The sequence below is a fragment of the Protomyctophum bolini genome (assembly GCF_963924005.1).
Source record: "Protomyctophum bolini genome assembly, chromosome: 4".
In the NCBI taxonomy this organism is placed as follows: domain Eukaryota; kingdom Metazoa; phylum Chordata; class Actinopteri; order Myctophiformes; family Myctophidae; genus Protomyctophum; species Protomyctophum bolini.
The window spans coordinates 22750389-22772635 of NC_137865.1; the positions used below are offsets into that span (position 1 = coordinate 22750389).

General features: G+C 41.9%; 2 protein-coding genes across 2 annotated transcripts; both read right to left on the reverse strand.

Moving 5' to 3' along the window:
* Positions 1-2763: 2763 nt before the first annotated feature.
* Positions 2764-13544, reverse strand: rhcgb (Rh family, C glycoprotein b). Its single transcript, XM_080761550.1, has 11 exons — positions 13277-13544; positions 10310-10502; positions 8405-8555; positions 7905-8052; positions 7283-7449; positions 6249-6386; positions 5848-5984; positions 5615-5739; positions 5245-5318; positions 4739-4815; positions 2764-3798 (listed from the first exon to the last, which is right to left on the reverse strand). The coding sequence occupies exons 1-11, from the start codon at positions 13497-13499 to the stop codon at positions 3768-3770; spliced, it is 1464 nt and encodes a 487-aa protein (XP_080617676.1). The 5' UTR covers positions 13500-13544; the 3' UTR covers positions 2764-3767.
* A 5562-nt stretch (positions 13545-19106) lies between these two features.
* On the reverse strand, positions 19107-21177 carry gdpgp1 (GDP-D-glucose phosphorylase 1). The gene has a single exon (XM_080761282.1). It carries the CDS (start codon positions 21058-21060, stop codon positions 19951-19953), a length of 1110 nt encoding a protein of 369 aa, XP_080617408.1. The 5' UTR covers positions 21061-21177; the 3' UTR covers positions 19107-19950.
* Between the last annotated feature and the right edge of the window lie 1070 nt (positions 21178-22247).

Genomic DNA, 22247 nt, shown 5'->3' on the forward strand with positions numbered 1-22247 from the left:
CCTGAATGGATCTATAAGCCTTCTTGCAGTCTCTCTGGCTCTTGTAAAGGGGTTTATGGTGCAGTGGTTTAAAAATGTCCCGGACCATCAAATTAAAAAAGTATGTTGAGATGGCAAGCCTATATCATAACTAAAGGCGCAATTCTGGAGAACAAGTATACAGCATGATGATGATGTACATATGATGTCTATGATGCGTCACAGGCACATCATAAAAGGTTTATCCAGAATAGTCAGGCAATTACTAGTCTACAACAAGCTCTCTGCTGATTCTAACACCCAAACTATTCCGGGCATAGTAGGCGAATATTCTGTGAAAATACTTAGCCCAAATTTAAGCTTTGCAAGCTCACAACACCTCGCAAAGTGTTTCCGCAAGATGCAAAAACAATTACCGGTAAACAAGAATAGACAATAACATGACCTCCCACAGAGTTACCGTACTATTATGTGCATACCCAATATGTGCATATACCCAATGTATAGCAGATTACAAACTGTAAGGTAAAGCCCCTTGACGAACATCACCGGCACACAGAGAAAAAACTGGTATGTTCTTTTTCATTAATGAGCGTCCCGGTGGCCCCCTGCATTGGAGTATGTTTTGTATGGCGTCCATACTAAAACTTTTGTGCCGACCCCTCTTTTCCCACCCTTCTCCTTCTCTCGCCCCTGTCAATCAGAGGTCCTGATTGAGCCTAGATGGATGGCAAGCAGTCAGTCATCAAGCCCTGAAAGTGAGGCCTCTTTCGCTCCCTCTTTGACGCCCCCCTGGCCCCAACAAGCTCCCTCCTTCTCTAAAGCAGTGGTTCTCAAACAGTTTCAAGTCAAGGACCGCCAACTTGATATGTACAGTATTAGGCCGTGGAAGATTTGCCAATTTGTCAACATTTTGTTAACATTTTTTGAAACTCTATAAGCACATTTTACTGGCGACTCAATACCTCTGAAGGACCCCTGGCGATCCTTGGACCCCACGTTGAGAACCAGTGCTCTACAGAGCATCGCTGCACTCTCCGTCTCACTGTCTTTCTCTAGATGGAGTAGTTTTGTTTCAGTCTTTATCTGTGGAAGTGACGATGTGTTGGGGAGTCAGATCTTCGGTCAGCATATCTATAAAGTATACGGTAAAGATTGGGTGTTCGAATGCTCAGCCCAGAGGCCCCATATTGCTCGGGCCGGGAATGGGGTGGGTGCGGGTCATGATTCTGTAAGGGAAGGCTCCTCTGACCCCAGAGGGGAAGGTCTAGTATCGTAAAAAGGTCTCTGATTTAGTTTTAACAGGCCTCTGCATACGCCCTTTAAGTGGCTGATGAATAAACATGAGGACACAAAATTGGGGCGGGGACCGCGGTGGGGTGTGGTGGCGGAGTTTGGGGGCCGAGAGGGGCCCCAGTGTGTATGGATGCATGGGTGGGGTGGGGTGTGAGCAGAGCTGATGTGCTCCCTTTCTTCCCAGCAGGGCTGCATCTCGTTTAATTGGAGCACTTGTGGCACCATTACCTCCTTTACTCAAACACGTTACTGATGACAAAGGGAAACAGCGCTAAGCCTGCCTTTGTTAGTGAGAAGAAAGATGAGGAGATGGATTCCTCACCGCTACTCATGTGTGGGAATCGTCCACGCTCCCACCATGAGCCGCTCCCCCAGCCAATCAAACGCTGCGGCTGGGAAAACTGAATACAGAGAATATGGAAATTGCGTGTTGGCATTATCCAGTGTGCGTCAACTGTTCGACAGCCTGGGCAGTGGTAGAGTTTGGGTGTAGGGCAGGCTATGTACAGTAGAAATAAACTGCATGATGAAATGACATGGTCAAAGTCAAAATAACATCGATTCATCCTACACACACGCGCGCACACACACACACACACACACACACACACACACACACACACACACACACACACACACACACACACACACACAGGCAATAGTATTCTTTTTAATTGTCTTCAAACGTGTACTTTTTCCTTTGTCTCTGGAAGCATGCTACCATACCTGTACAGCCCTGCCAGTGACCTCGCTCTTTGCTTAACCTTTGACAATGAGGTCACCATGATGAAGCTTGTCTCCAGTTTGTTTCTGGTCACTCAGTGTCCCAAGAGACCCTTAGGGTGTGACCTTTGCCCTTAGTCTGCCGTCTCTGGAGAGTGTGTGAGGTCAATACATGGGTCGTTTGGGGCAAAGTCCTTAAACCAGTGGTTCTCAAAGTGGGGTCCGGGGACCACCAGGGGTCCCCATCAAAATCGGGTTCAGAACGTTTAACCAGACATTCATCAGTTATTTTAAAATAACCGATCTACAAGCTCAATATGCATCGCGAATCTCGCGATGCAATGAGTTGTGCAGAGCCTTTAGATGTGCTATTTTAACATATTGAACATTTTTGAGAAACAACACAGATCTTGCGTGGGGGTCCTTGGCACAAGATATTGGTATATGGGGGTCCACGGCCAAATAAATATCAATTTGGGGATCCTTGACATGAAAATGTTTGAGAAACAAGGCGTTAAACGATGTATCCTGACTTCTGTGTGTCAATCTAACTCGGATATGGACATAATGATACGTTAACAATATGGATTTTACTGAGTATTCCTTGTGATTATGGTACATTTTGTTTAAACACTGAACAAAAACAGGGACTGAATCCAATTCACATAAAGAACATCACAACACAAAGAAGTAATTGAATTCAATACAACGATGGAAATACACTGCTGTCAATACAGAACAATCAATACAATTATTAATAATGTGGGAGGGTTGTGGGCGGGTGGTACGTGTATTTTGTGAAAATTTGAAAATAAAAACAAAATATAAAAAAATATACAATTATTAATACAGAAATGTAATATTTTTGTATTAAATTGTTTGATTAAGTATATGATGTTGTAAATCCTACATACAATGGTTCTGTTTTTTCCATTGATGTATTCATATTCCATGACATCACAGTAAGTGTTAATGTAAAGGTTATCCATTAAGCATTCAGCACACATAAAATTACAATTTCACAGCACTTTTGTTTCAAAATATTTATAACACAACTATTTAAATATACAAGAGACCAGAGATCCATTAAATGCAGACAATTCTCTTAAAGTGCAGTTTGGATCAAATTGATCCAAATGTAATAGATCAAACATGTAAGTAATAAAAGCCCTGACAACAGGCCAAAAGAATGCTGTTCATGACATGATGGGAATCAAATGACACATATCTTTCCCCATTACATAGCCTACCTGTTAGCAAAGCACTACTAAAAAAAGTTTAACTATTAGCCTATGAATAAGGCACCATAGTCCTATCTTATATATACTGTCCTGATAGGTATACATAAAATCCTCAGGTTTAATTTATACATTTGCAGCTCTGAGTGTATAAGCAAATGTGTAGCCTACACTCTTACAAAATTAGGAAGTGTTTTTATTGCTACGTATAAATTGTCTGAGCTTTTTAATAAAATATCCATCATCATGCATGGTGTGTCAAACAGGTGTAGCCTACTAACTAAAGAATGTCCAGCAGGATAAAGGTCACAGTAGTAACCACCATGGTGTCCTAAAATATGTAATCACCCCCTCAAATAATAGTAATAATAATAATTATTATTATTATTATATTATTATAAACGTTTTTTATGAATGTTGGCTACAAGCTCATAACTCGTAGCAATGCATTGTGAGGTTGTAGATCTATTTTCTAATATCTAAAGTATACAGGCCTATAACATATAGGGCTTAATTACAACAAGGCTGCAGTTAGTTCTCCACAGTGAAATTTGACTCCGCTCTGCAAAAAAATTAAACATAATGTTATAGCACAATGAAACTGCCAAACTGGTCATGATACACTAAATATATTTTGCTTTAAAAATCATAAATAGTCTAAAGCCAGTTTCAGTCAAACAATAAAACAAATATTGTCTATTCTCCTGCTCTTCAACCCAATACAAGTGTATATGCTTTTAGGATTTTTTTGTAGCCTGGGTAAATTACATCGAAAATAAATGTGTAAATTCCCTTCCACAACAAAACCTTGCAGGAGCGTTTAATTTTCATTCCCAATACACAATGCTAAGTAGCCTACACAACAAGGTCACTTTGAGACGTGCCACATTATACCGGTATGTGTGGACAGTGGGAGGCTGGGAGCGACACAACAAAACCCCTATCAACAAACAGCACACGGAGCGTGGCCACCGTCATTCCATAATAAACAAACTGTGACAGGGCCAGCAGTGGTAACAATGGTTTCCATGTGTCCCGCACACTCATATCTGAAGTCCATTCATTCACACTGTATTCAATCAATGTACTCTCCAGTGAAAGAAAAGACATGAATTGCAATGAGCCACACGTGATTATTGCTAAATGATAACCTGCTGCCACCGTGAGGACGTTTTATGCACTGCGCTATTAAGTGAACAAAGACATCCATGGATCATGTGTGTTAAAATCAGAGCTAGAAGAGTTGCGATATTGAGGGGGCAGAAAACAGCACGGTCATGTGGTTTATGTACTCGCACGAGCCCATAGACTCCAATGCATTCCGTAAACTTCCGGTTGTCCCTATTTGAAGCCTTCCATAGAAGTCTATGTAGAAGAGCCGACATTGGACTGGCCCCATGAAGTGAACAGAGTTTGCGTAACTCTGTCTCTTTAGTCTATACTCTATGGCTCTGGTTAAAACTATTGTCCTACTAGTAGTAGCACAGATTGGCAACACTTACATGTCCTTGTTCATGTTCACCATATGGTTATTGTATCCCAGGATGGGGGGTGGAATGGTCTCTTCATCGTCAGGAAGCTGTGGACAATAAAATAAAATAGGCCTATCCATCATTATTCAGAGAAAGAAAATAAACACCACATTATGGGCTATATATATATATATATATATATATATATATATATATATATATATATAAATATATATATATATATATACATCAACTAATAGAACATGTTGCTAGCATTATATTAGTAGCCTATAAAAACATCTGTCATGACAGATAAGTAAACCGAAGAGCCACTTTTCTGCATGTAAACAACAGACTTTAGATTTCAGAATAAGAACATCTTTGGCAGATTTCTGTTTTTATGTGGTCAGAATCTGGGTTCCGTTTCAGAATCCTATAGAAATAATGAATAGAAGATGAATATGGTCATCTAATAAGCATACTGGAATGTTGAGAATTATGTGATGCTTTGCTATTTGAATAGCAAAGTCTCTCACCTCCCAGTAAGGCTCATCATCAAAGCAATTGTCATCAGCTACATCTCCCCAGATCGGCATTCTGAGGATGCAACCTGAGGAAAATAGATAGACTTCGTATGCAAAATATATAAAATATGAATTAGCATAATAGTATAGACCCCTGGGGGAGTCCGTCAATACGTTTAGTTTAGACACACACACACACACACACACACACACACACACACACACACACACACACACGCACACACACACACACACACACACACACACACACACACACACACACACACACACACACACACACACACACACACACACACACACACACACACACACCCTTTACAGGAGTAGCTAACTACAGACTGGCCAGTATAGTGTTCCTTACCAACAAATATGCCTCCACCAACCCCGAAGCAGATGGCCACACAGAGAGCCGCAGCCTGGTAGCCACCCTGTGTTGTTGGCACCACGTTTTTCCAAGCTCCCTCGAAGTCAAAGGTGTTGACCAACCTTCAAAACAAAATGTTGGACGAGCCGCTCATCGATCAATTTGACCATGCATGCAATTAATCAGTTATCACACAACTCTGAACACTGCAACTAGCTGTGAGTACTCACCCTTCATGGCCATAGACGGCCTCAGTGGCACCCGCAGCAGTGATGGCACCCACAATGCCACCTATTACACCTGGCATGGCGTGGAGGTTATGAATCCCACACGTGTCCTGGATCTTCAAATACTTCTCCATAAACGGCTGCGGGGGAAGAAAGTCCAGTCAGTGGTGTTCGGCCACACTTACTATGTGTACGCTGTTTATGTTACGATTGAGAAATCTTTAGCTACAAATAATTTAAATGAACATGCAGAAGTCTATATTCTAAATGTTACAGACAGACAGACAGACAGACATTGAAAAGAGTAGGGATGATCAATTTCACAAGTCAAAAGGGGGAGATGAGGGCTGAACTAACCGATAGATTATAACATATTATACACAAAGAGATAAATGCTTAACTACCGTAATATAAATGTATCCCAGTGTGGATATGATGCCACAGCAGAAGCCTACGATCAGAGAGCCATAGGGCATCAGCATGAACTCCGCTGCGGTGCCGACCGCAACCCCTCCAGCCAGCGTGGAGTTCTGGATGTGAACCTGAGCAGAGGTGGCAAGAAATGTGAGAGGCTCCTTAAAGCACTTGAACCCCAGCATCCATATAGACTAGACTAGAGGGTATGAGCGTGACAGCATCATCATCATACCCGGAGGTTATGTGCGAACTCCTACTCAGTGGCAAAAAACTACTTTCTGGCCTTGACAGCCCTATCTGATTGCATTAAACGTTAAACTCACTTTGCCACTCGATTTGACATTACCTTTATTTATGTGCATACCCTCTATTCTGGGGGAACATTATAGCCCAAAAATTGCAGATTTACAAGCTCACATGAGCTTGTTTGTAGATGAGCTATTGTTGGAAAAGATATTTGGTGTGTAGACGGAAAGAAAAGCCAATAACTCAGGCTCAGTTAATTAGGTCTAGAGTGTTTACTATAACAATACCAGTTAATGTACATTTTGGAACTAAATCTGTCAAATAATTGAGTAAAAAAAGTACAATATTTGACTGAGGTGTTGGAGTAAACATATAAAGTAAAAAAAAAAAAAAAAAGAAGGAGAGAGAGAGAGAGAGAGAGAAATATTTAATAAAAGTACCAAAGACTTTGTGAGATGGAGGAGGACTGATTTAAGCAGTCACACCTGGCCTGAGTCAAACTAGAACTGGACTCAGTCAGAGCTGGGTGTGCAGGGGCGGAATCTTTGTATAACGTTTGTGAGTGCTCAAATCAGCGTGAGCGTGGAGTTTACCCGGTGGTGTTCGGGTGCATATTGGCTTATTATTTTAACCGTGGGTGTTTCAGCTACCAGGCACCCCCGGAGTTTCCGCGCCTCCTCCATCCATCTCACAGACCTGTACTGAAGTAAATGTACTTGTACGTATTTTCCACCCATGCAAAATGTAAATGCATAATTCTACAGTGCAGTACTACCATGTCTAGCTTGCCGTGCTTCTGGAAGAGGCTGGAGATGGCAACGGTGGTGAGCACGGTCGAGGCTAAGGCCAGGTAGGTGTTGATGGCTGCTCTGTGCTGGCCGTCACCATGGTCTGTGATGGCTGAGTTAAAGCTGGGCCAGAACATCCACAGGAACAGGGTTCCTACGCACCAACACACAGTGGGATGGGATGCTATGATTGGAGGCCTTCCTGAACATTGCTTAACAATCAATACTTAAGCCTATAGGCTATTATACGTTTGATGGCGTTGCACACAAAAATAGCCAATATTCAAGCTTACTGATCTGCTATTGCTGTTAATAGATTTTTGAATTACTATTGCATATAAAAATAGGGACGACATGTTAAAGATGGTTAATATAACAGCCTCTTTGACACATTTCTTTGTCACTCTAACTTTGATAGGACTTTTTTTCTTTTTAATACATATCTTTTTCTGTTATTGAGAGATAGCCTATCCATGATTGTTATTGAAGTTGGATGCCTCTCAGTCTCAAAATATTCTTAAACACCTCAAAGTCACACAAAATGCTATTCTGATGTTCCAAGCTGCATTGCATTACTGGTGTGCCGTGAGGAGGTAAAAACAGGCCCACCTATCATAGCGAAGACATCCGAGTGATAAACGGAGCCCTGCAGACGACTGCTCTGGTCGAGGTTGGGCCGGTAGAGCATCCACGAGATGGACAGTCCATAATAACCCCCAAATGTGTGGATCACCATGGAGCCTCCAGCATCTCTGGCCTATAAGAGGGTCATTACAAATCACCAAATGTTAAAAAGCAGCAACATAATTACATACCAATTAATCATGATTAACTATGTCCAAAATATGCCATGTTTTGTTGTGGGAACCGAAAACAATAAGTGACTATCTAGCTCTCGCTCTCGCCGTGTCTCTTTGTTTCTCACCCGGTTGTCGTGCTACGTGATTTGAGTCGCTGCCTATGCACATTGTGCAGCCTGTTTATGGCAATAACCGCCTTGTGTTTTTTCCCCATCCAGATAGGGCTAGTTCATTTCAACACAGAATTCTACTGCACGTGCACTCAAAACTATGATATGAAATGAATAACATGGTTCCACACAATCTCACATGTATGAGCGTGATGATGATGAACTCCTCCACGGCAAACAAGGTGATCCCAAACAGAGTGAGCACCAGCAGCTGCACCGGGCTGACCTTACCCAGCACGGCACCATAGGCTATTAGACAGCCTGCCACACAGAAGTCTGCGTTGATCAGGCTGAGAGCAAGACACAAAGACTAGTCAATGGGTTATATGCACACAGAATAACGCTTCCTACTTCCAGGCCCCTTGCCAACTTCCTTCACAGATATTTCCGATGATATTGATTAAGCCTCTGTTCCATTTAGTGTGCAGTAGTTCAATAACGTTTTAATTTCAAGGACCCCCATAACTAAGTTACACACACCCATACAGGGCCATTTGGAACCCACTCAAGGACACTTTGAGACCCAATGGTGTAGCACAGCGTTTCCAGTGAGCCAACATGAACAATATCAGCACCCTGACTCTGTTTGACCAGAATGGAACAAAGCCGTCATTAGTATCAGTGCCGGTATAAACACATGTGAAGAAAGTAGAGAAGGGGCCCAAGTTCTTTCCAAAATGGTGTGTGTGCATAGTCAATTCCACACTAAAGTTCACAGAGGTAGTCACAGAAACATCCTCACACTGAGACCCCGCAGGCAGCCCTTCGCGCACACGGTTTTTAGACAGCTGGTGGATGGAAAAGAAGCTCCACCTCCGCAGCTGACTGATGCGGAGGAGAGCGTTTCCGGGAATCTGTTCGTCGCGTCAGTCAGCCGTGGAGGTGGAGCTTCTTTTCCCTCCACCAGGTGTTTAAAAACCCGGTTTTGAAGCTGTGCGCAGCCGAGAATGTGCGCGGCTGTGCGCGAAGGTCTGCCTGTGGGGAGAGCATGAGAGTACAAATGTTAAATGTAACCACATTTTATTTGTACACTCTCAGAGTTAAATTAAAAAAATTCAGTGTATACGTGAGTGTTGAGCAAACCGTTGTTACTTGTTCCGGGACCGTCACTATAATATATGTGCATTTCTTTAATCTATCGTGTTCTGTCAGACATTCTGTCACGCTTCAAATTGCTATTTACATGTCACGACAACTATTGTTATGTTGGTGTCAGTCTCTCTCGCTCTCTCTCTCTCTCTCTCTCTCTCTCTCTCTCTCTCTCTCTCTCTCTCTCTCTCTTGCCTTTGCCTTTTTATACCCAGTTATTTTTTATTTGATATATTGCAGTAAGTATACTGTGTGCCTGCAGGGTGTATCTAATGTGGGATACTGTCTGACAAGTTTCTCCACTTTTTCCTCCAACCCAAGATATTTCTTGTTTATATTGAAACTGTGAAGATGGAGGCAGGAGACATGGAAGGTGCAAGGAAACAATGCAATTGTAAATACTGTCATATCGTGGCTGTAATCTGGTTGTAAGCACAAATATTCTAAATGTTGTGCCCTTGTCCATATATATACGCTATATGTCCAATATAACCTTGAATCTCTAGCTTTTATTCAGAAGAGTTTTACCTTTTGAATAATGAATTTGTAAGTAATTGATTTGGTTTGAATCAGTACTTTTTTTTAAATAACTCTCTTTATACAGTAAGTGTACCATTGCTTCTCAAACAGGCAGCTAACAGAATCAGTGAATAGGTACAGTATGGGCATAGTTTTATACACAGTAAAAATTACACCTGTGTGAAGTGAGGGGCGCTAATATATTAAAGTCTAACTCATGTTGATTAGGTGATGTAATGGTGATGTAAAACAAACGGTGCCAACACAAACATTAAATGCCATTAACAATAAAGAGACAATATGATGTAATGAGTTACAAAATGACGTAAGTTTTCCCTTCATTGTCAATGGCGTTTATAAAAACAAACATTGAACTAAAGACAAACATTAAACCTGTATAGGGGCTAGCGCCCCTCAGAAACAGAAGTGTGTTTACCTTTCAACTCCGATCTTGATCTTTCCGTCAGTCCAGTCCAGGGAGTGGAACCAGCCCTGCATCAGCAGTGCCCACTGGAGGCCGAAGGCTGCGATGAGGAAGTTGAAACCAACCGCACCGAAACTATATCGCTTCAGAAAGGTCATCAGGAAGCCAAATCCCACGAATATCATCACGTGCACGTCCTGGAAACCTGGCGATGAGGAGGAGGGATAGGAGGAGCAGTACAGTACAGAGGAGCAGTCAGGAACACCAAGCAGATAGAGATGGAATAGAGGATGAAAAGAAAGATGTATTATGAAATGATGAAAAGCTTAAAAATCCTTTATTTTGTCATAGGTTGGCAAGGTAAAGGGACACTGTGCTGATCAATGCATTTCTGCGTAAGGGATAAACAGTAGGCTACACCAAATGTATGTGGCCTATACCTTGACCCAGTTAAACCCTTGTTGACTATTCACACTTTCTATAAGTGAGTACAGCTGATTGTTATTATTAATGTGTTTCAATTCATTTTTTTTAATACAATTCTATTTCATTTTACAAATCTCCACGGTGCATCTTGGCATCTGGCCAAGAGGGTGGGAAGCCGGGCGGAGTGGCTGATCTCTGCTGTTGAACTATACTGTATAGTTAGCACAGGTTAGTCAAGGCGTTGGTTGAACCGTGAAGCCTTTACACATGCAATGAACCATCCTCACTGTCAGGTGAAAATAGGTGGCTAGGGGCTCCATGTGAATCACAGGAGACATGTGTTTGTCTACCAGGGGTGGAACTGGAAAGTATACTCAAGTACTTAAGTACAATTTTGAGGTATTTGTTTAACTTTGTTCAGTATTTGCAAATTTCAATACTTTTAGGCCTACTTCTACTCCACTACATCTCAGAGACAAATATTGTACTTTTACTCTATATAACACTTTAATTATATGAAAACATTAGTTGCTAGTTAGTTTGTAGATTTTGATTATTATTACAAAACACTAGCAAAGAAAGAAAAAGGGAAAAAGAAAGAAAATAGCAGATCTCCAAGCTCACAATGTGTTGCTTTGCAACGCATTGTGAGCTTTTTTCCCCAAAACATATTTTTATACATTTTGAACTCGTGAAATTGGACATTTGAGTACTTTTACTTTTGGTACTTTTAAGTAAGCTATATTTTGATGCTGATACTTTTATTTTGAATACAGGACAGAGTATATCTACATAGCAGTATTGATACGTTTACTTAAGTAAAACATGTGAGTACTTCTTCCATCACTGTCATCTACACACTCTCCCACATTACCCACGTTACGGGTCAGAAGCAACAGGAACTACAAATGTCCCCACACGTGTGAGTACACACGTGTGGGGACATTTGAGAGTTGGCATAATGACCAACAATGGGTATCAGGGAACAAAACAACATACTTATTTTACTCCATGTCATTGTGTTTTTTTTATTGTGTAAAATTATATGTGAAGCACATCAGGGTGCATCAAATGTGAATGTACACAATAAGTGCATAGAAGAGAAAGGCCAATGGAATCATGGAGGTGAGGAAGGAGACATGCGGGGGAATGCATCAACGTGACCAAAGGACACAACGCATTTATTTACGGTGCGTTCTACAAGAGCGTGTTCAAGTTCAAGTTCAACTGTGGCAACAATGCTACTGACAGATGAACGTGACTGTTGTACACACTGTAAACTCCTCAGTGTTCATTTAACTCAGAGTGTGTGAATCCGTGTATCCAATGTATTTTTACATTCTCTGAGTTACAAATAGAAAAGTATTATTTTATTTTCATTCTAGAAAGTTGGGTTGACTTGACACTCCTATTTGTTAAAGCAAGAATAAATATTTGTCATGGGCTCAACAGTTTGGCATAAATAGTAAAATCTCTGTTGATTCAAACCTGAGAGTAGGCCTATATACAAATTTAACCAAATAGACCCATACTATCAATACTATGGATTTTACTGTGTAAGGTACAGCAAACCGCCCATCACTAGAACACATTCCTGAGGCATTTGATTTACGTAATATCCAGCACACACCACCACCATCAGTACATCACCAAGCACCAGCATAAACTAGCCACTATCATTTACAACAGCCAACAGGTAAACATCATGATACCCATAATAACTGTCTGGAACAACGCTGACTACAACAGATTTCCATTACATTGTGAAACATTGGAGGCTGAATACTACAAATGGCATATTAGCCAGGCTAATTCCATCAGGCTGAAGTTTCTTGAGCTGAGCCCACTCAGCCCAGACTGTCAACGTATAAATTGTGGGAGGGACTGCAATAATGACTAATGTACCTCTTGGAAGTCATACAAAGTACAGTAAATGTGATCCCATGCCCTTGTCATGTAGATGTGTTGGTTTGCTCTGCACAATAACTGAAAAACTAGTTCATTTAGTTCATTTATCAGCCATCCAACACCTCTGCAGAGATGGGCTGTTGTGATGGCCTGACATTTGACACTGCAGGTTTTGGGGGTACACAGTTCAACCACACCCACACACCTATACACGCACACACATTCTGTATCGGGTTAGATGATACACTATAATGTATCATCTTCGAGAGCATTTGGAAACATCATCAAGATTTTTTATCTATAAACATATTAATAAGGGTTAACATGGATACACGTATGGTAGACCATGATACAATGGGAATTAATTAGTTCAACCTCAAGGGAACAGTGCACCTGTGGCTGTCCGATGTTGTTCAGCAATGCAATACTAAAATTATATTAAATAATTATGTATTTATTGGTGAATAATGCCCTAGGCCTAGAACAAATTATAGATTTACAAGTATATTCCTATATAAAAGTAAATACAAAGCATTTGTGGTTAAGTAATTATATATAATTAAGGATAATTGATTTACCAATCAGTTTGTGAAACAGAACCATAAAACAAGAAAGGGGAAAATAAAAGAGAGCTGGTCAACTTACTTGGATATCTGAAATAGAAGTCATTCTCAATGTCACTTGATATATTTTCATGATGTCTGTGCTCTATCCAGTGCGTGTCGGCTTCCTCATCATAACGGATAAAAACACCAAACAAGATGATCATGGAAATTTGCCACACAAAGCAAACCGGAGGGAGACTCATCCGAAGATTGGGGTTTTTTGGACGGTCACAAAATTCCCTGAAGCTCTGAACACATCCCATGTTGGATGTTGTTATTAAAATAAAGACAGGAGGGTCCAGGCAGGGGACAGTAAGCTCTATGTGCTATGAAAGGTAAATAAAGACAGGAGGGTCCAGGCAGGGGACAGTTATGAAAGGTGACAGAAGCTTTCACGGGCTGTGAGCATCCCAGACATACTGTACTATAGGTGAGGCTGTGGGGGTGTGTCTGTTGGGAATAACATCAGGAGTCAGGACACTCCCACTCTGAGATGCCTCCACCACGGGACATTCTTGTATTTCTGTATGATTATTATCTCCGCCAAGCCGCCATGCAGGCTGGGAGGCAGAGTGTGGGTGTGTGTGTGTGTGTGTGTGTGTGTGTGTGTGTGTGTGTGTGTGTGTGTGTGTGTGTGTGCGTGTGTGTGTGTGTGTGTGTGTGTGTGTGTGTGTGTGTGTGTGTGTGTGTGTGTGTGTGTGTGTGTGTGTGTGTGTGTGTCCTGTCCTCTGCCGCCTCTTCTCTCACACCAACTAACTTCATGTCCTCTTTCACTACATCCATAAATCTTCTCTTTGGTCTTCCTCTAGGTAGGGAGTCTAGGCCACCTGCCTGGCAGTTCCAACCTCAACATCCTTCTATACCGATATACTATCCCTCTGTGTCCAAACCATCTCAGTCTGGCCTCTCTGGCTTAATCTCCAAAACATCTGACACGCGCTGTCCCTCTGATGTACTCGTTTCTGTCTGTGCAGCTAATTTCAGCCAGCACTGGACTGATCAGCGTCAAACTCAAATCAGTCATATGGTTGCACTATACCAAATGTTGAATTTTGCCATAGGTCGTACGATAAAGAAATTCACTATGATGATGCAACTCAACCATTTCCACAGAACTAGGATTAATGCCTCGTCACATTTTATTCAATACACACATTGTGTAGGCCAAGATACTCCCACAGACTTTTGTCCAAAATTCACACAAATCGGTAAACGTGATCTCTGGAGTGGAGTTTGCGGGTGGGGCCTATTTAACTTTTTTCTAGTACAGAGCTATGTGTGTCCCTGGGTCCGTCCCTGGCTGCCTGCCTGGGTCCGTCCGAGTCTGGTCCGAGCACTATAACTCTCCATTTCAGACGTGGGCGGCTCGCCGGAACCGGGCCGCCCCCCTGGGCACATTCCTGGGGGTCTGAATGTTCCGGAGACCCCCCTCACTTCACACGGGTGTTATTTTTATATTGTGAATCAGTGTCTGCTCTAACCCAAAGTTTAATCACAATATTGCATAAAGTCAGAACTTTATTAGACTAGACAAGATGGCGTTGCACTGTGCACAGCACGACCACAGCAGCTTTGCTCTCCCAGAAGCAGTGTTTTATGTTGGCTTTCTCTGCTTGTCTGTCGGTTACCGTCGAGACCCGACATATAACCAGCAACACGTTCTAAAGATTGGAACATTATGTGATGAATTGGATTTAATCATGAACCATAAACACAACCGAAGGACATTGTGCATCCAGCCAGGTGTCAGTTGATTAGGCAACTAACTACTCACCCTGATGAAGTTTTTATTGCTAAAGGAGATCATGTGTACAACAATGGTTTTAAAGTCACTTATGTCAATCCGGCCATATGGGCCGTCCACAATTGAGAAGCCTCTACAGAGCACACCTCCAAAATAACTTTCACTTCTGCCCATAGGGGAACCACAAATGCATAAAGTTGCACCGTATGTCTAACCCCCCCATCTTCCTTGATGTCTGCAAACTATACAATTAACATAGACAGTCCTGCTAGGCAACCCAGCCTGTCAGAGATAGACAGTATGTGCTCGGACTCCTAGTGCATGTTTCATTTGCACTGACTAAAATAAAGACAATCTGTAACGCAATATTACCAATGACGTCGTGTAGAGATTTGTTTTTACATCATCTTAGAACCATGGAAATAAAGGGGATAATATTTGAAGAGCTGGTCAACTTACTTGGATATCTGTAATAGAACTCATTCTCCATGTCACTTTTATTTCTGTTCCTGCTCCGGCGTGTGTCAGTTTCTCCATCCTAACGGATGAAAATGGCAAACAAGATGATCAAGATAGTTTGCCACACGAGACAAACCAAAGGAAGACTGAGCCGAACGTTAGTGTTCTTTGGACGGTCACAACATTCCCTGAAGCTCTGAACACATCCCATGTTAGATGTTATAAAGTAATAAAGAAAGGAAGGGTCCAATGGATAGTATACGTTTTAAGAGACTCGCTGTGTCATGAGAAGGTGACAGAAGCTTTCACGGGCTGTGAGCATCTCAGGTAATTGGAAATGGTAAGGACACTCCCTCTCTGAGGTGCCTGCAAGGTCGTTTTGCTGGAAATCCATGCCTCAGCTTTTTTTTTTTTTTTAATACTGTTTTTATTAGGCATTTTTTGTATGACATCAGAATATTATCGACAATGATAATGAGTAGTTCAGTTAAATAAAATGAAAAAAATAACAGGCAATGTAAATGTTACACATACAATACAAAAAAGACATAAATGTGATAAACATGAAAAAACAAAAAACAGTTAAACAATGAGTTTACAGACAAACAAATCAGACAACAGGACAGACACTCTTGCTCTCAAACTTTCCCAACATGTTGTTGTAAATTAAGTGAATTACAGACATTCTTTTTTAAATGATAAAAAATACAATAAAGAAAAAACACTTTTTTCCTTTTTTTTCTTCTTTCCAATTTTCTATTGTGCTATCTATTGCATAGGAGGGGTTAGCGTGCACCTATTGAAATATTCAATGAAGGGTTGCCATGTCTGGTAGAATCTATCTTCATTCCCTCTCAATTCAAATTTAATCTTTTCCAATTGTAAGTAGTGCATAACATCTCTCATAAGTGAAGTGTGAGTCGGAACCTGTGCTTGTTTCCAATTCAACAGTATCAGTCTGCGAGCCAGTAGAGTCACATATTTTACCATGTTATATTGGAAAGTAGACAGTTTGACCCCGGGCCCCCTGACTCCCATAACTGCTGTCAATCCATGCCTCAGCTTTTGATATCCCCCCTGTGATCACACATTTTTATGGCTGGTGGGGGATAGGATTTATCCTTGCTTCTGGTCAGACCAAATTAAATACATGCATTTACGTTTGGGAAACATAGACTGTCTGAATGTTTGATAATATCACAATGTAACTATTTAATTCAAAGTGTCACGTAAAATTTGCATTCATAAAATAATCTTATGCCAATATGAAAATAAGAAAAATAAATCCAATTCACTTCTAAAATGTTATCAGTTCACCCTTGAGTCCAAGTGGATATTTCTGCCAAATGTCCAATTAGACTGGACAACCCCAAAACATAATGCCTTTGGCATGGCTGTTTCAGCCTGTTTGGCCAACTATTAATTCTACTTCGGTAGGTCAGCTGAGCAGAAATGTTCTTTCACAGAAACATCCTGCTTAAGTTCACACTCATGCAGTTGTGCACATTCACACCTGGGAGATGCCCCAGTAACCCACAGCACATACAGCCTGCGGTGAGGTCACGTAGCAAATCAAAGGAAAGCAGATGCATGTGAGAGAGAGTAGCAAAGTCAACATCATAAAACCATTATTTGTCAAGAAACCCCCAAGATGAAAAATGTAATAATGGAGGCAGTAAAAGATGTGTATATGCGTGAATATCACTGCTCTGCCTTTCAGCTCACCAACATTGAGCCTCGTTAGAATGCATGAGCAGGTAGCAATGCTCATTGATCTTATTGCTTGGCTTGGCAAGGTTACCTTGGTGATGCCATTCTGGCAGATGATGTGGGAGTGCTGATGTATTTCAGGTGGCACATAAGCCTTTGCCCTGGCAACCTTTTAAATTAATTATGGATATTTATTTGAAATTGATCAATACAGAATAACCCATACAGTAAATCTGTACTGCTGGCCTGCTCTCTGTGCCTAAAAAAATGGCAATTAAAAAACACGGTCATGGAACAAACTCCCACTGTACCTTCGACAGGCAGCCTCTGTAGACATTTTTAAAGCACAGCTCAAAACCTACTTCTACACTCTTGCTTTTAATTAATCTTTTATATTCCTTGTTATTCATGTCCTCACTGCATTGCTATGTTTTATACCTTGCTTTTTTCTCCATTGCTCTGTAAAGCACTTTGAGCTGCATTTCATGTCATGAAAGGTGCTATACAAATAAAGTTTTATTATTATCATTTCATCTGATTCCATTTTCTTCTGCTCTTTAAACCTATTAAAACGTATAGCTTATTTCCATCTGACTACCTATCTACCAGAAACATAAATACAGAATAATCTGCTCTGATCCAACATGCCATGTTGCTTACATCATTTTGTGATTGGGGTCCCCTAGGGCAGAGGTTCATTTTTTTAATGGCTGGAAAATGGGAATTGAGAGTTTACATAGAACACATGCATGAATAAACTTTCCTTAATGATTATATCTGGTTTCAGTATATATATATGATGTATTTTCTCTATTACCAGTAAGCCGCATGAGTGCACGCCTGAGTGCATGCATCCACCTCATTGACGGAAGAATTCTGTGCTGGCCATATAAGGAGCATGTTTTGAGTACAGGGTTTGATGAGGTCAGATCAACAAAGTCAGAACAGGTCAGCTCCATACAGTATATGGAGATCTAAGGGTGGTCATTCTCTTGACTGTACAGGGTTTGATGAGGGCCCAGGTAAGGCCGGGCCTTAATTTAATTTAGTTTTCGCCTGCTGCCGGGCGCGGCTGCACTAATAACTTTGGGGCAGGCCCGTCTAGAGTTTGAATGGATAGGTGGGCCTGTTGAGAACTCTAGTTTTCGCCGGCTGCCAGACGCAGCTGCACACACGACAGGTATAAGTCAAAAGGGAGACATCGAAGAGGAAGGATGGATGGGGAAGGATCAGCATATGGAATGTCAGAACAGGTTCTGACATATATCCATATATGGAGATCAAAGGGTTTGAGGTCATATGTAGAGTTGCTGGCCAATATTGATGACATCAGGGATCTCCATATATGGGCTTAACTGCGACATCAGGGTCTCCACATCTCCATCCCTGATGATGTCACGTGATGTCATGAGACCTGGGTACTGGGTAGCATATATGGTGCCCGACCAACCAACACACGGGAAATGCACAATTCCATAGTTAACTGCGACCTTTGGTCGCAATTAAGGTTATTGTATCCGGTCAATTTGTATTGGGGGTGGGGGTCACGAGACATGGCCAAAGCATTTCCAGGGGTCCCCGGCCAAAAACGTTGAGAACCCCTGCCCTAGCTAGAGGCTGTACTTGACCTCCTGATTGTTTTCCTCTCTACACCAAAGTGCTTCACTTAAAAAAGCTGACCTACACGTGTCGCAATGCGGCATGTTATGAGCTTGTAGATCAGATGAATGTTAACCAATTATGACAAGCCCAGAATAGGGCGAGTAGCAGGGCTTGTGTGGAAACTGGAAATCTTTCAACTACTGCAGCACACACACACACACACACACACACACACACACACATCTCCACGTCATTGTATTAAAAGTGAATCAAAGTAAAGCACTGGGAGCTGTAGTTAATGATTAAAAATCAATAAAACCATTTGTAATACATTTATTATTTGTTCATTTTTGTGTAATACAGTTTTCATAGCAATTGTTGCTTGCTACCGCAAGGATATAGTTAGGATCCCTCCATTGGCTCCCAGTTACTGCTTGTACAGAATAGAAAACACTGATGTTGGCTTACAAAGCAACAAACGGGTATGGCACCCCCATATCTTCAAAGCCTGGTCCGACCCTACAACCCGCCCCGGTTGTAGGAGTCTATTATACACTGCATTGCACACTTTATTGTTAAGGCTCATTCATAGTCTGGATTTTTGGTGGTGAGGTGACCACCGGAGCTGAAATAACGTTGAGCGGCTGGTGGTGAGTAAAAACAGAGAGAAGGGCTGGGGCGGTGGTCTGCTCTTCACTGCGGCTCGTGACGTCATGTTGTAGTTCGGTGGTCACCTCACCACCAAAAATCCAGAATAACGCTAATAATGTCTACATACTGAATGTCATGGTGACCTTTTTTGTGTGTAATCATGCTGATTTAATCAAAATAAAATCCTTAATTCAAATAATGAAGGATAATACTAAAATGTGTTTGGCGTTCACAATGGGTAATAACCTCACAATGGGTTATTTAACAACCATAATTGCAAAATCAATTCATAATATTTTGAATTGCTTGTGCAATTATGGTGATTGTTGGTATGGTGATGCAAGTATGGTGATGTCTAATGATTGTTAGACATATGTCTAACATATAAGTTTCATATAAGTCCTTTCCGTGTGGTATTGCTTACTGGCCACTGGCCAGCCTAACTTTGCTTAACATGATAAATATAGGCTATCATGTAATAGGATAACTTGGTAAGGTGTATTTCAACACAGCAGGCAGACAATAAGTAAGTTGGCATCAGCTGCTGACTATGAATCCTGTAAATAAGCAATGAGCTGCTGTTCCAACTTCAGAAGCTCTTCATCGGGTAGAAGATACCTCTGAATGATATCCTTCACATCCTTTTCAGTAACGTGATCGTAGTCCTGTTTGTTCTTAAATGGCAAATGTCCAGCCAGCTCGCAAAGAGCAACGTTGAAAGCAGATTCCTCTTTGGCACCGAAGCAGGATTTTCTGGGCCAGACAACAATGCGTACACCAGTCCTAGAACTGAAGCCCTCAAGCTCCCTCAAATTTTGTCTGACACAGGGCGGACACCCTCTGGTGAAAAACAGGTTGTGCGCCGTATTGCTCTCCACAAGGAAGTCTGTGACTTGACAAATGGCTTCGGCTACTTTCTCCAGATCCTCTGGCTCTGTGTAAAATGAGAATCCTGCGGGGAAGTCTTTCAAGCTGTAAAAGCCCCTTTCAGGGACCAGTGGTTTGAGTGGCAAACACTCGACCTGTAGTTCATAATCCAAATAGTATGCATGCAGATGTAAATGATTGACGGATGCAAATGCCCCGAGGCTGTTGAATCCCACACGAAAACCTGGATCAGAGCTCAGGAATACAGATTCAATGCCAGTCTGGATGGCGAAGGAGGTTAGGATCTGTGGAAAACAACGTGAGGGTTCTGGAACCAAAAGACAATGTCCGAACTCCAGGGGGCTTACATTGATCAGCACAACCATCCTAGTAAAGGGTTCTTCATCATCATGTGAATGTCCATTCCTCTCAAGTTGTCTCCTCATCTCAAACATGATCTCCTCTGGGTTGATTTTGTTGAAGTTGAAGGTCTTACCGTTATACTGCTGCTGGATGCTTAGTATCTCCTGGGGCTTTCTTCTCTCCGTGCCTCTCTGTATGTTCAGCTGGGCCACGTAGCCGTGCGGTCCGGGTAGAACTCGGGTTTTTAAATCGCCCAGCTGGTACCTGAACAGTCCTCGGCTCGTCCTGTCCGTCCAACCGGCTTTCAGAGTTCTGTCGAACTTGGATTGCGGTGCTGATGTCGTTACAGAACAGCTGCCGCTGGTCCGACAGACACCACCGCCGCCTGTGACAAAATCCTGTTTGCTGTATCTAAAGTGTTGCTCCATGTTTTGGTTTGTTTATGCTCGTCGATGGAGTTGCTCGGCCGGCGTAACGTGTCGTGAATCCCTCCAGCAAGCAAGACGACCTTCTACTTCTATCTAGAAGCCAGCGTGGGAGTCCAATCCCCGACCCACTGTCCGCTACAAAGACCACCACCACGGAAGCTACTAGTTCAGAAATGGAGAACTGCGTCTCTTAACTTTGCTTCTAGTCGGACCGAATACGAGGGTGGACAACTGCACACCCCCTGGTTTGGTTTCTTTCAAAATAAAATCATGAGGGGAAGGCGCGCATGTTTTTTCTTTCTTATTTTTTTCCAGAGCAACATGACGCATATATTCTTTGCTATTTTGCCTGTATTACAATATCACTGCGATACATCTTTTACAATGAAATATAGGCCTACATTTGTGAAATAATTAAAATAGAATTCACCTAGTGTAATTATACATCTCCTCAACATCACAAAATTAATTAATTAAATTAAAAAAGCCACTACAAGCAATGTAAATTAGTTACTTCAGGAAAAGTTAGACAATGTGCATCTTTGTTTCTGACTGTCTATAAAACAGGCATATCGCATATTCCATATGCATGCAGCAATACAATTAAAGAGCATGGGGGGCGGGCATTGGCTTGGGGAGGGCCCTCCTACATGAGTCATGAGCTTTTACAGTCTATGGTCATGAGTCACATGCTAACTAGAAAATGAGCCCCTAGATCAGGGCACATGTCTCCACCAGGGCAGGTCAGGTTGTGGCCTCCTGGTGGCGCTATAATAGGCCATTGTGAAAAGGGTGACATTTCTTCTTACCCTTGGATGGCAATTGGATTTGAGGCATGTTGTTCCAAAAATGTGTTTTGCAAAAATCTACCTGCTGGTGGCGCTATAACAGGCCAATGTGAAAAGGGTTCATCGTTGGCATCCAGGGAGTGTGTGCAAAATTTGGCATCGACCGGGTTAACGGTGCCGGAGATTAGCTGGTGGTAACAGACAGACACTGAGACACACACACACACACACACACACACACACACACACACACACACACACACACACACATGGACAGAGTTAAAAACATACTCTCTCCCCATGCCTTCGGCCTGGTGGAGACAATTAATCAATTAGGCTATAGCCTAATAAGAATTGCCTTTTGAAAATCACACAGCTGTGTGCCATTAATAGATGTTA